Here is a 14,490-nt window from a genome sequence, read left to right as displayed (position 1 = left end):
AAAAAAAAAAGCATATCAGAATCAGCACACTAGAGAGAAATGTGCTGCCTTTACTGCCTTCATGCAGAAAAGCAGCAGAACATGAGTCTGACCTTGGAGCCCAACAAAGAACTCACAGCTGAATAATAGCTGCAACAACCTGTTGGCAGAGGTACTAAAGGCTTATCTTTTTGTACACTGTGAAGATGTGTCTTTGCCAAGGCACCTTCTGATTTGGTTTAATAAAAGAGCTGACTATCGAATAGCTAGGCAGGAATTTCAGGGCAGAGAAGGTGCTGGGAAGAAGGGCAGAGCTGTTAGGAGATGCACAGAGGAAGCATGACATGTAGAAGATGAGGTAAAAACCATGAGGCACGTGGCAGTACACAAATTAATAGAAATGGGTTGATTTAAGTTGTAAGAAGGAGCTAGTTAGTAACAAGCCTATGCTATCAGCCGTGCATTTATAATTAAGATTATAATTTATAATCTCTGGATGATTATTTGGGAGCTGGCCAGCAGTCCAGATGAAAAACTCCACCTACACTAACGGGCATTCCTATGCTAGCCATTCCTTAAAGAAATTAGGGAAGCATGAAATGGCTTAGAAAAAAATGAGGTGAATGCTTAAAAGATGTAGGTCATGTGATATTTAAAAGAGGACCCTACCCAGGTATGATGCCCCACACCTGTAATCCTACCACAGAAGAATCTGAGACAGGATTACTATGAAGTTCAAACTAGGATTACTTAGTAAGTTCCAGGAAGTACATAAAATCCACCCCCCCCCCAACATACACTCATATACTGTCTGAGATGATTCAATCAATAAGGTACTGGCCTTGCAAGCATGAAAGACCCAGAACCCATGTATGTATGTATGTATGTATGTATGTATGTATGTATGTATGTATGTATGTATGAGAATAAGTGTGTGTACACACACACACACACATTTATATACACACACACTTAGTTTTCTTAACATTTATTTTATACGTGCAAGTGTTTTGCCTACACACACATACACACACACACACACACACACACACACGCCATGGGTATGCTCGGGGTGCCCACAGAAACCAGAATCATTGGAACCCATGAAACTAGAGTTACAGATAGTTAAGAAGCACCAAGTGCAAAAAAAGAAAAAAAAAAAACTCTTGTTTTTTGAAATGTTATTTCTCTTTATTTTTCTTTTTAAAAAAATACTTTAAAGTCACAAGTTTAAAAATTTTTTAATTTAATGTAAACTGCGCATTAGAGCACTTTATTTATGCAAGTTCAGCACACAAGTTGCCACTGACAATTATGGAGATAAAAGATAGCACAGCACCAGGCAGTAGTGGTGCACACCTTTCACCCCAGCATTCAGGAGGCAAAGGCAGGCAGATCTCTGTGCACTGGAGGCCAGCCTGGTCTACAGAGTGAGTTTCAGGACAGAGCTGTTAACACAGAGAAAACCTCTTTGGTGGGGGGGGGGGGGGGGGGGGGGGGTGGGGGGGGGAGAGGTAGCGTAGCAAGCAAGTTAAGGGAAGAGCAGACAGGAGATAGATGAAGACCATAACTGCTGCTGCTGTTTTAACAACATAAACTTCTAAAGCATATAAATTTACTTCTAGTCAAAAGATTAAATAAAAAAACTTTAAGTTGTAAAAAGCATGTGGTAGCATATGCCTGTAATTCTAGCTCTTGGAAAGTAGAGGCATTCAGGTCAAAGTTAACCGAGGCCACATAATGAGACTCCCACCACAAAAACTTTAAATAAATTAACTAAAAGAAACCAAATGCATGTCAATAAGACCACATTGTCAAGTTAGTAGCTGATGAGGTTCAGATGATATTTTTCTCTTGATCTCTATTTTTGCTGCACATTTGTATACAGCAATTAATGGTTCTCTACACTTTAGGTTTCCTCAAGTGATGGGTAAGATGCTGATTAACACAGGCATTTATATGCTCGGTCCTTTTGAAAAGATCCAATGGACGGGTCAACAATACAAAAATCAGCTGCAGTGTGTGACCATGCACACTCATTGCTGGAAGGCAGTAGTGATGCACAGAGAAGGCCTGCACCATGCCAAGGCCTTAGGCAGCAATAGGAGGCTGGAGTTCCATGCACCAGTTAGGATTTCAAATACCTCGCTACATGCAAGTATAATAGGAGACAAAACTCCATTACACTATTCATCTTTGATTCTCACACATCTATTCAGTTATCAACCTAACAATCACTCACACTAGTTCTGGCTTTCTAGTCAGTGTTTTGATTACTAACCCAAGTCATTTGCTGTTTCCCCATTTCAATCACTTTTTGTCTTCATTTTCTACTGGTTAATCTTAATGTGAATGTATCTTTCTTCAATGGCTCAAAAATTAGGAAAATGATTTTACATTTCCATAAGGACTTGAATTAAACTTTAAACTGCAGTTCTACTCAACTGTCCTCAAGAAGGAGGTAATCAGTTTCTACTTTCAAGGCTTGTGGGAAGGATTTGGAGTTACTCATCTAAGTGAGTGGATACTATGAAGCACTGATGTGCTAATTTATTACTTTCTGCATTGTATCCATGTCTTGCTTTGTGCCTCCTCAGAGTATATTCAAGATTTTTAAATAGTTCTCTAACTTTTTATTTTATTTTAATTTTCCAGCTTTTGCTTAATGTATTTGATTCCATTTGGCACATGAGTTCATAACTGCTAAGTGTCCATGTGGAGTATTTCCTATATTAATGTAAAGTGACATCTTTGATTAGTTTTATGATATATAATATATATATAATTATATATACAATTATATGTAATGCTATTCAGATACTGAAAACCTGTCATCTGCTTTGGAAATTTACATTTTCTTAGTTTATGTTTCATTGATTATTTTTAAGCGTTGGCTATTTAATGTTAATTTCTTTTTTTCTTTTGGTTTTTCAAGACAGGACTTTTCTGTGTAGCCCTAGCTGTACTGGAACTCTCTCTGTAGACCAGGTTGACCTTGTATTCTTAGAGATCAGCCTGTCTCTACCTCCTAAGTGCTGGGATTAAAGGTATGTGCCACCAGGCCTGGTTGACTCTTGAAAAACAGATTTAAGAATTACAGGCCAGGTGGTGGTGGCGCACGCCTTTTATTTCAGCACTTGGGAGGCAGAGGCAGGTGGATCTCTGTGAGTTCATGGCCAGCCTGGTCTACAAAGTGAGTTCCAGGACAGCCAGGACTGTTGAACAGAGAAACCCTGTCTCAAAAAAAAACAACCAAACAAACAAAAGAGTATGAATTACAAACAGTCTTTAGATATGTAATACTGTCATAAGACTACTATGCTAGTATATGAATCTCCATGACTCAGACTTGGGAGGCAGAGGCAGGTCAATGATCTCTCAATTTGAGGCTAGCCTGGTCTACAAAGTGAGTTCCAGGACAGTCAGGACTGTTACACAGAGAAACCTTGTCTTGAAAGACAAACAAACAAAACAAAAACAAAAAATAAATAAATTAATTAAAATATCAACTATACAAGTAAATAATTTCCACAGAAATGGAGTAGTATATTTGTTTTGTTTGACTGAATAAAAGATATGAGTCTTTGTTCTCTTGAGCAGTTATCTCACCCTTGAGACATTTTCTTTATAGGATGAATCAACTGCTGGACTTCTCTGCACCATTCAAAACCTAAAGCATTGTTTGGACATTAAGAATACAATGCTATATTTTGTGATTAGCTTGTATATTAAATCTGCACCATGTCTATATGTCAAGACCTAGTCATAGTATTTCGAGAAGCTATGCAAAGTCCACAAATTTTTCAAAACAATATGCCAAATGTCTCCTCCTTTAAAGTAAGAAGAAAAAGATTCCTCACCAGAGCATAATTTTCTTCAGCTTGTTATGGTGCCTTCACAGTTAAAGTTAAGAAAATACAGCAAAAGAAAGAAAGAAAGAAAGAAAGAAAGAAAGAAAGAAAGAAGGAAGGAAGGAAGGAAGGAAGGAAGGAAGGAAGGAAGGAAGGAAGGAAGGAAGGAAGAGGCCATTCAAGTAAAATCAACTCCACACAAACCACAAATGGATTTTTAAAGTGTCCCCTCCAGTCATTTACAATCACAATCACACAAATGCAAATCCACAGGCTCAACCTAAATGACAAGTGGGTAAATGTGAGACTGGGGGGATTCTTAGCTGGCATACAAAATGCTAAGTATTATTATGGAATTTTAAGCAAAATTCCATTGTGTGTACTGTCAGAAGCTTTAGAATGAAATCACTCAGAGTAATCAATTATATTTATTATAAGGTACTCACTTCTAGGGACGAATTTTGAGATAAACAGCTATCTCATCCTTATCTGTTTTCTTGTGATGAAAACAAGCTCAAGCATCCATCATGTCACTGCCGCTCTGATCACTAGGCAGATGAGGGTGACTTTAAAGCTTGTTTTACTATTTGTTGTTAATAATGTGTCTCATTATGGCACTTCCACACACACAGGAATCACTGCACTTCCTACTGATTCATCTTCCTCCCCCAGATAGCTGCTGCTGCATTGTGTCACGCAGCTGACTTTCCCCTCCCCATTTTCCCTTGAAATCTCCTCTTCCCCCAAAGGTCTCCTTTCTAGTTTGACAGTATGCACACATGCACACCTCCAATCTAGGTCCTTCACATGAGAGAAAACAAGTATCTCTTGATTCATTTTCTTTACATTGAAAGTTTTAAGAAAATTAACTGCAAAAACTGTAAGGAAATGCTCAGATTATATTTACAAGACAAACCATTTCACCCTGTTTTTATTAAACACATTTGTTTGTAAAGAAAAACATAAGACTGAGGAGCCTTTCAAACACCATCAGCATTACAGAACCTTTCAGCAGAGCCTGGAAAGAGGTAATATCCTCAACAGCTCAAAGTTCCTTCTGCAGTTCAGAACTTGAAAACTTGATACTATAGAAAGAAACTGAACAACAACATGGCGAGGGACTTGCTTGTACTCTAAATGCTGTCATGTACGTATAATTCTGATCACAGGAGTTCACTTTTCTGGGCCTTTACATATTCTATAAAGAAGCATTTCTGAGGTAGGGGTATCTTGAGACTTTTTATCTGCATCTGGATTTCTAAAACTATTGCAACTTAAAATGCAAATAAAACCATTTAGCAAAACACGGCCTGGTCAACAGCATCTGTGCGTAAACTCTTTCCTGTCTTTAAATAAATAAACGAATAAAGGTAAAAAATGTGTATAAGTTTTTTTAAATCCATGTATAATATCCAAAACACTGTCTCAGTGTATTAATCACATACATCAGCTAAGCACAGTAAATCCTACTGATGTAACTGTAAGATGCTAAATTACTTAAGGAATCTCCTTATAAAATGCAATAGCTAAACATCAGATGTACCAGCCACATCTCTAACAATGTGGACCACTTTGCATTTTCTATCTACATTAGTCTATCACCTTCACTTGGGGGACATGGTAAAGAATGGAGAGTGCCTGCTGCCCAGAGCAGTTCCACTAAGGACACAGGTATCCCATTTTATTAAATGACAGTAGGGCTTCACATTTCACTCTCACAAATACTCCCTTAACTGTCTTTGCAGTCTGGCCCCACTCTGTCACATTCCCCAAGACTTCCTGTCATTTCCACAAACACCCTCTCTTCCTCTCTAGAGGCAAACAAGCTATTGTTACCAGGTTATAATAAATAGTCTTTGCACTGGCAGATTAACATGACCTCACCTTCTGACCTGGGCCTCCTGCACCTAACCTGAACCCCATACCTAATCTGGATCCTGTACCTAACCTGAACCCTGTACCTAACCTGCATCCTGTACCTAACCTGGACTGGAAACAGAAAACTTAAAGGAAAGTTTAAGTGCCTCTGAACTCTATCTACTCTTATCCTTGAACATGAGGAAGACTTTCCCAAGCCCTAGGCTCAATTCTCACCGGCTCAATTCTCACCATCACAAAAGAATGAGTGGAGAGAGAAAAAAAAAGGAAAAAAAAAAGTAAAGCCAAATATCTGAGGCTCTTAATAGCAGGAGAGAAGGTTAATACAGTCACAGGACCTTAATCAAATAATCTCATCTACTTCTCCAAAAATAACATTTTTCTCTAAACTATGAGATAGGCCATAAAATGCATACACATTATAAAATAAATAAATAATCAACAAATATTATAGGGCCCAATTGAAAAGGTCAGGAAAAGGTTTTGAAAATGGTGACATAGCCTTGCTTCCCTCTATCTCCCAGGCCCCACCACCAAAATATATAAATAATTTTTAAAGATCCTCTTTAAGAAAGAGAAACTTTGCCTGGTACTAGAAACCTAGTCAACTGATGGGCAGTGGTGGTACACACTTTAGTCCCAGCACTTGGAATGCAGAGGCAGGTGGGTCTCTGAAGCCAGCCTAATCTACAGATCAATTTCCAGGACAGCCAGGGCTACAAAGAGAAACCCTGTCCAGAAAAATGGAAAGAAAGAAAAAAAGGAACAAAAACCCTAGCCCAACTACCTGGGGTCAGGGAAGCCATGGATCTTGGAAAAGAACTTAAACCACTAATTTACTAAATAAGCATAATCCCTAACTACATTCTAAAATTTATTTTTATACCAAGAGATAAGTATAGTCCTCACCCCTCATCAAGGTAATTTCTTTTTGCAACAGGAGACCATTACAGAAAACCACAAGAGATCAAAATGCAGTTTCCAGGCCCAACTGAGACATCCATAACACAACTCCTGTACCTAAGGCTTGGGGATCACTGCAGACTAGGGGTTAGAAAGACTAAGAGTCGGAGGATCAGGGACTTGGCTGAGTTACACACATAAAGTCTCATCAACATGACTTCCCAAAATGAGTTGAACAAGGAAGACAATAGATGTTAGTGTGGAAGGGGGGAAAGCTCACTAGGTCTCAACCCTAGAGAAAGATCTACTGGCAACTAAGGAATGCTGAGAGGGGGAGATATATTCTTCCGCTGGGAAGAAAGAGTATAATTGGTTATCTAATACCAATTCAGTGGTCAGCACTGAAAACATAGATCAGCTGATGGTATTTACACACACACACACACAACACACATAATTTTATTATAATCTCAAAAACCTGTATTGAAAAAAATCTCAATGTTTAAAAAAAAAGTCAAATAAAAATGGCTAAGAAAGATCTGCTCTTGAGGAAGAAACCTCCATACACCACCGCTTTACCTACACCTATGCATGGACACCACCATAGGCACGCTTTACCTACACCAGCTCTGGTTCTCCTGCACCAGGAAAGGTAAATGATCTCTGCCATGGTATTTATGCTCACTGCTGCACTGGGCAACAAGATCACATTAATCCTAAAAGAGCCTTGTCTACTGTTACAAAAAAATTTCCTACTAATAAACACAAGTTTTAAATTATACCTATGCAGGATTTGTTATGGAAAGCCTACTTCTATGAAAGACCCAAATTCATGAGAGCCAAGACTTTCAATCAAGAGATTCTCAAGACGCTTTGTCAAGAAACAGGAGCATAACAGGGATGACTTCTATTTATGATCCAAAGCTGAGCTAGATAAAATTAGGGCTTAAAAGAAAAATAAAGAAAGAAGGGAGGGGGGGGGTGGATAGAGGAAGGAAGATGAGAGGGAGACAGAAGGGAGAGTGGCAAAAGAACAAGTTTAATACAAGAATCAATTTTCAAAGTTGTCTTACTTCCTGGAGCAGCCATGTACAACTCCTTGACATTGCAAAATGATGTTGTCATTACAAAGTCCACACTCCAGAACCATGCAATTGTATTATAAAAGATTGCAAACAATCCAACCTTTTGTAAATTTATGATCTTGTGTTGGGCCATATTCACTGCTACCCAGAGTTTTTCAATTTATCTGGAGTAGTTTAGGCCTTTCTTTGGAGAAGAAATGCACAAAAATTCTTTGTATCAAACACTTTTCAACTTACTTTCCAAAGAAATGGGTCCTCTAAAAAATGCATTACACGAATTTGCTTTTGCTTTAAATTGTACTACTTACTAAACATGTCATTCATTTTCAATAGTCTTTAGTTTTCTGAATCAATGAATCTTTGATTAGTTAACTATATTAAAATATTCATACCAGAAAACGTTTTTATTTACTATGAAATTGAATATCATGCTTTACTAGGTAATGGCATCCAAGTTATCAGCAAAATACATCTTGTTTTCATGTATGCCTCTGGAATATCAAGATTACAATTTTTATAAATATATCCTTTTATTTAATTAAGCCTTATAAAGATTTCCATTATAATTAGTGGGTAAGTTTGCTAGTATTATTAGAAAACACCAACATGAGGAAAAACACTCAATGAACTGATTACAAACTGGAAGCATTGGCATATTTCAATAATTGCTACACTTCGGCGGGTCAGCCTCAACTATATAAAAAGATCCTATCTCAACAAAACAAAAAGATTTAAAAATAGGTATTAGCTCATCTCTTAAAGGGAGAGATGTATACAAATAACTTCTATTAGTTAAAAATAGGACCTGAACACTTAGACTGCACAGCATAGCAGAAAGAGTCAACAGCATATAGCATTGTGTGCTTAGCAGTTGCCAAGCAGATCTCAACTGCTCTCCATACAGTGAAGCCAGCGGGTGAGGGATATAGTAAGTGGATAAAGCTGTGGTAATGACAATGTAACATTTCTCAGAATATCACCTGGGCGCACTGTTAAGTGGATCAGACTTTTATTTTTCAGTTATATCTCAATAAAGCAAGAGGGGAAAAAACCTGTTTCCCACTAAATTCTTGGGTCCACAAAGAGGAAAAGGAAAATTAGTAATACAGCTTACCTTTTTGTCTCTGGTCCTTACTTCCCCATAGAAATCTAGGGCCTCTTGTGCCTTTAAAAATTTGCCCCGATGCAATAAATATGCACAAATCATGACACCAGTCCGTCCCTTTCCAGCTTTACAGTGGATCGCTGCAACATGATTGTCATCTTCACTTAGCCACTGGTCAAGATCTTCACAGAAGGGTTTGATAAGTTCTAGCTGTGGTGGGTTATGGTCTTCAAAAGGATACTGTGCAACTGTTGCAAAAAGATAACCTCAGCGTAAGAAAAGATATCCTAAATTTTTCATTAAAAAGTAGGTTAACTTTAAAAATGTTATATATAAACTTAGTGCTACTTAAAAGAAGACTAACTTTAAGGAAAATTTAACTTACTGCTTATTAACCTAGCTTTTTAATAAGTCTTTTATTAATTCTTAAATGTACTCATTAGCCAAGGAAACATTCACGACCCAAGTGTTGTGCTCTTTGCTCCACAGAGGAGAAATCTGCTACACGAAGGGAACATGACACAGCATATCAGTACAGCTGAATGCAAATGGATGTCACCCAGGCCTCTTGTCAAAGAGTAACTTCTAACAGAAGGAGCAGTAACAGACATTACTGCATCACCACAAAATGTGTTCTAAGGAAAGTATAGATTATTAATAGAGTCAACTATGGAAAAGACTGATGTTGTACCTAATAATAAAAATACTGTTATAAGTTATACGAAAATATATTATTATTATTATTATTATTATTATTATTATTATTATTATGTCTTCAAGAGAGCGTTTCACTGTGTGTAGTTCTGGTTGTCTAGGAACTCACTCTGTAGACCAGGCTAGCCTTGAACTCATAGAGATCCACTTGCCTCTGGCTGCCTAAGCGTCTTATTTTTAAAAGAGTCTCACAAATACTGTAATTGTATATCCATAGCTTGAAAAGCATATATGTGCACATATATATATCCCCTGAAATTAATGACTTATAAAAAGCATAAAACTGTAGTAAAGTTTACCAAATTAAGTTTCAGATTATTTTCACATGAATTAAGAATCTAAGCTATCTTCAGACAGGCAGAGTTGAGCTTTGTGTGGGTGGTGCTTTTGTCTAGAAACAAGGCTTCGGCTCTAGCCCTCTTCACTTTTATCTCACTAGGGTCTGTCTTAATGCTTCTCTACAGAGATTCTTAAATTCTAACGAGAACTCTAGGGATGTAACTCAGTTTGCCAAGTGCTTGCTTAATCCCTGCTCTGCATAAACACACAGCTGATGATGAGGTGAACATCTGTAATCCCAAAACTTAGGAGGTGAAACCAAAAGGACCAGGGATTCAGAAGTCTGAAGTCACCTCAGCTACACAAAGGAGTTCAAGGCCACTCTGGGACACTGAGACATTGCCTTAAAAGTTAAAAAATAAAATAATAATCCTGATGGATATTGTTCTAGTTATCTGCTATATTATCTAATATGCAAAAATTACGATATATCTCAACTGAGCCATCATAAAGTGGGATAAGAACTGTCCATCTGATCCCCTCTGTGAAAGGAGAGCTCTCTGGTACACGAGAGCACATAGTTACATAGGTAGCAGGCTAGCTTTCACTCAATCATCTGTCTAACTGTGCCCCCCATCTTACTTCCCCAGTGGCACACAAGACCACTCAAGAGAGTCTGTTAAAATGTACATTTAAGATTAAGTAAACTTCAACTGTGGTATGCTTCCTAAAAAGCAGTAGCTTACATCTATCCTACAAAAGAAACATTCCTAGTAAATTGTTCTTACTCGGTCCTTCATGCTTCACAGTTCTCAGACCATGATTAACGTGCATGCTGGATGACAAACATCAATCCATCGTTTACAGTGTCCATGGCAGTCTCTGCAGGCTCTCGGACAGAATGGGCCAAGCTGCTCTATCCTTTCCTCTTTTATGTCATTCTTCTATATAGAAAACTTAAAACATTTCTGCTGTCTTCCTGTAATTGTTTTGGGGCACCAACTGCCCCAAAGAGTCAGTAAGTTTCTCCTTATCTTAGTTTAGCCTAGTGATCTCCCCTGATTCTCAATCTACTCTTTAATTTAGCTTTCCTGACAATTTTGGTAGATTTATATGACCTAAAGAACAACTCTGAAATTAAATCTACTTTTTAAAGCAAAGGCCATTCTTAAGATTTTTATCTCAATAATCCGATAACTGTCAACGAGGCAGTAAAGGATAGTCTATTGGTCTTAATTACACAATACACTATGGTTACATTTATACATACCTCTGCAGTTAAATTTGGCGGTGTCATAATGTCTTTCAGCACATCTACAAGAAAGTTTAAATGTGGCATAAAGTTACCTTTCACACTTTGAAGGAAGAATAATTATCCCAACATTTATTCACCTTTATACTATGCCAGGCATTGAGCTAAGTTCACTATTTCAGTTAATTTCAAGAATGCTGAAGTAGGCACCATTATTATTATTTGATAATTAAGAAAACCAAGGCTTAACAAAAAGGTCAAATGCATGCATGCAATTAGAGTGTATATACTTGTTCATACAGTTTGTGACATCAACACACAACACTAGGAATTCAACTGCACTGGCCCTGTACATTTCTTGGATGAAGACTGTACATGCCTTTAAAAAGTGTTTCACAAATCTGTGAATAGCTACTTTTAATATTATTTTTACCTGCAGATGATCATATACAATCTTAAACCATTATTTAAAACAGACATGCTAGAGACAGTGAAAACAAAAGAACAAAGAAAATGTAAAAGACAATGGACTAATACTAATTTACTTAACATAATGCTTACTAAAAATGGTAAGCCAAACCTTTATCCTTTTATATACAAATGTCATCTTTATCAATGATCTCAGTGTACAAATTTTAGTATCAGGTCATAATAAAGCAACTAAGTAAAACAAACCGAATCAGAATAGCAAAAGCTGGCACCATTATATCTTCACAATAACACTAGCGGCTGTTATTATGCAACTGGCTCACTTTAAATTAACAGACTATGAAATAAAGATTAATAGGCTCAAGGGGGCACCCCACATTTTAGTGGGGTCAGCAGCATCCTGGTGACTCCAACTACCAACAAATCAGACATTAAAGAATTACTAAAAGCTAGGAGTGTTGGCACGGGTTGTAATCCTAGCACTTGGTAAACTGTGACAGGAAGATTGCATCGTTAAGATCAGTCTGCTATTCAGTGAGTTCTAGGCCAGGAGGGGCTCAAAATACCAAGAAAGGAAATTACTGAAAACAAAAGTTAACATTTTAAAACAAATAACGTTCCATTACTCCTTAGCCCAAAAACCCAAATCCCGAAGTTTTAAGTATGTAATCTCAGTTTTAAGAGACCAATCCGAGGCTGCTCAATAACACACAGTTACAGCCAGGTTCATGCCGAGTCCTAGCCAAAATCCACCACATAGTTACTTGGGTAACAAAAGGATATGCTCCTCTATCATTTTTTTTGAAAGCTGAAAATTTCTACATATTGAAATGTAGCTGATCCAAAGATTTTCAAATAAACAGCTGTGTGTGGATTTGCAGTACGTATCTGGCATCTACACAACTCCTCAACTTTAAAGTCTCAAAACCAATTCACATGAAGACTGAACAACTCATACATGAACTACAGCCCATTGGATTTCTAACTGGTCAGACTGAGGCAAATCAACTTTTGTATTATCATACAAAACAAAAGAAGCTTTTTCCTTTTAGTGTATTTTTTAATGTATTGTTTTGCTAAAGAAAAAAATTTTATTAGATAATGAAATCTGCATCCATGCTAAATAATCTTGTGTTTGCTTATATAAAAATGAGACAGGAAGAAGAGAAGTGACACAAAAGAGAGCATTCACATTTTCCTTTCCCTCTCATTTGTTTTTTCTGAGTCAGAATCTTATAGACCCAAGGCTGGCCTTGAACTCCTCCTCCCACTACCTCCCAAATGTTGGAATTCCACGCAGGGCAGCCAGGATCTGCTCTTCTGAGAGACACAGTGGTAAAGAACCCATAGTGGAGCATAGATAGGAATCCTGGAGACACTTAGTTGTCTCGATCTCCCATGCTTGTTCAGGACTTCCAAATGGCTGGTTTAGGGTCTGGGATAGCACGTGCCTAGCAGGTGCAAAGAGGGTTACACCCCCAACAAAGAAAAGAGTGCCCCAGAGAAAGACAGAGCAAATACTCTCAAAAGCCTGGTTTAGTGGGAACTGCTTAGGATTACCATCACAAATGGTTCTAATGGATCAGTTAAGATGATGATATGGAAGCGAAAATAAAGACAACTCAATGTCTATGAAATATACACACCTTACAATAATATTTGTGTTCTCATCCTCACCGTCAGGTGGCAGTTTATATCCCCCACATACAAAGAAGAAAAAGCATGCAGCTCTGAGAGGGTGAGCATGGTCGGCCGCACTACATGCTGAGGCCTGCACATGGAACAGTGCTCAACAGAAGGGTCGACAAGGAAAGAAGACTTCCGTCTTATTAAAAATCTCTGCTATATAGCCAAAATTCACATAGGAGTTTTTTTTTAGTTTCTTATGGCATGTTAACAGTAAGTCACTCAACATACTAAAATGAAAGATAGCAAATAACTGAGATTTAAAATTCTTTATAATTAAAACTCAAATGACATCTTTGTCCTTACCTTAAATTGGCTTATAGGAAAAGAAATGAGGAAGCAATAAAAGAGAAAGGTTTTAAAAGGTGGATACAGACCGTAGAGGAAGGAGCAAGGTTAAAGAGAAGTTTGCAGAGAACTAAGACTCCGTGGGTAGGAAGCTCTCTTCTTTACTCTTTACAATAAAGCTATTGCTCTACTTTATAAAGGAAATTTTTGTTTCATTTTTCGAGGCAGGGTTTCTCTGTATAACAACTCTGGCTGTTCTGGAGCTCACGCTGTAGACCAGGCTGGTCTGGAACTCACAGAGATCCACCTGTCTCTGCTTCCCTGAGTGCTGGAATTAAAGGAGTACATCACCCAACACCCAACACAAAGAAAATCTTAACAGATAAATAACAAACCTAAATACTTGCCAAGAACTATGTCAAATATTCATGAAAATAAAACTTAAAATTGTATATTCTCTGAACATGGAGAAACAAAAAATGAAACATCATTCTAAAGAAAAAAAAAAGACTAAAAAACGAGTGTTGCCCTTTCTTAAAATAGTTAATGAATATCCAAGGAAACTCAAATATAAACAAGTGATTATCAAAAAGCTTCTAGTAAGAGTTCTTTGTTCATGCACAACAGCTGTCATAAAAGGTTTCATAAACTACTAATTATGGGTACGTCCAACGAAAAATAAGATTTTCAAATATTCTAAGAAAAAATACATACCACATATAATTGCTATCCTAAGACAAAAAGAAGTAAAACAAAAATATCTGCTGTTGCTAGTCTCAGTTACCTAAAACCAGACACATAGAAAGCAGGGGAAAAGAAGTACTAAAAATTAAAACAGCCTGGCAATGGTGGTGCGCACCTTTAATCCTAGCACTCAGGAGGCTGAGGCAGGCAGATCTTTGTGAGTTTGAGCTCTGCTCTACAGAGTGAGTTCCAGAACAGTCAAGGCTACAGAGAAACTTTGTCTTGGAAAAAAAGAAAGGGAGGGAGGGAGGGAAGGAAGAGAGAGGGAGGGAAGGAAGAAAAAGGGGGGAAAGGAAG

The 14,490-nt window shown here is 37.5% G+C and overlaps 1 protein-coding gene across 1 annotated transcript in view; it reads right to left on the bottom strand.

Annotated features, from left to right (window-relative positions):
* The window catches only part of Pten (phosphatase and tensin homolog), a 70,079-nt gene that overhangs the window by 14,653 nt on the left and 40,936 nt on the right, over nt 1-14,490 (bottom strand). Inside the window, exons 5-6 of the mRNA XM_026781329.1 lie at nt 11,065-11,108; nt 8,811-9,049 (exon numbers count right to left, since the gene is read on the bottom strand). Coding sequence (XP_026637130.1) covers nt 8,811-9,049; nt 11,065-11,108 — 283 coding nt within the window. The remainder of the gene's footprint in view (nt 1-8,810; nt 9,050-11,064; nt 11,109-14,490) is intronic.

The sequence above is a fragment of the Microtus ochrogaster genome, chromosome 8 (genome assembly GCF_000317375.1).
Source record: "Microtus ochrogaster isolate Prairie Vole_2 chromosome 8, MicOch1.0, whole genome shotgun sequence".
Lineage (NCBI taxonomy): Eukaryota > Metazoa > Chordata > Mammalia > Rodentia > Cricetidae > Microtus > Microtus ochrogaster.
This window is presented reverse-complemented; position numbering and strand designations above follow the sequence as displayed.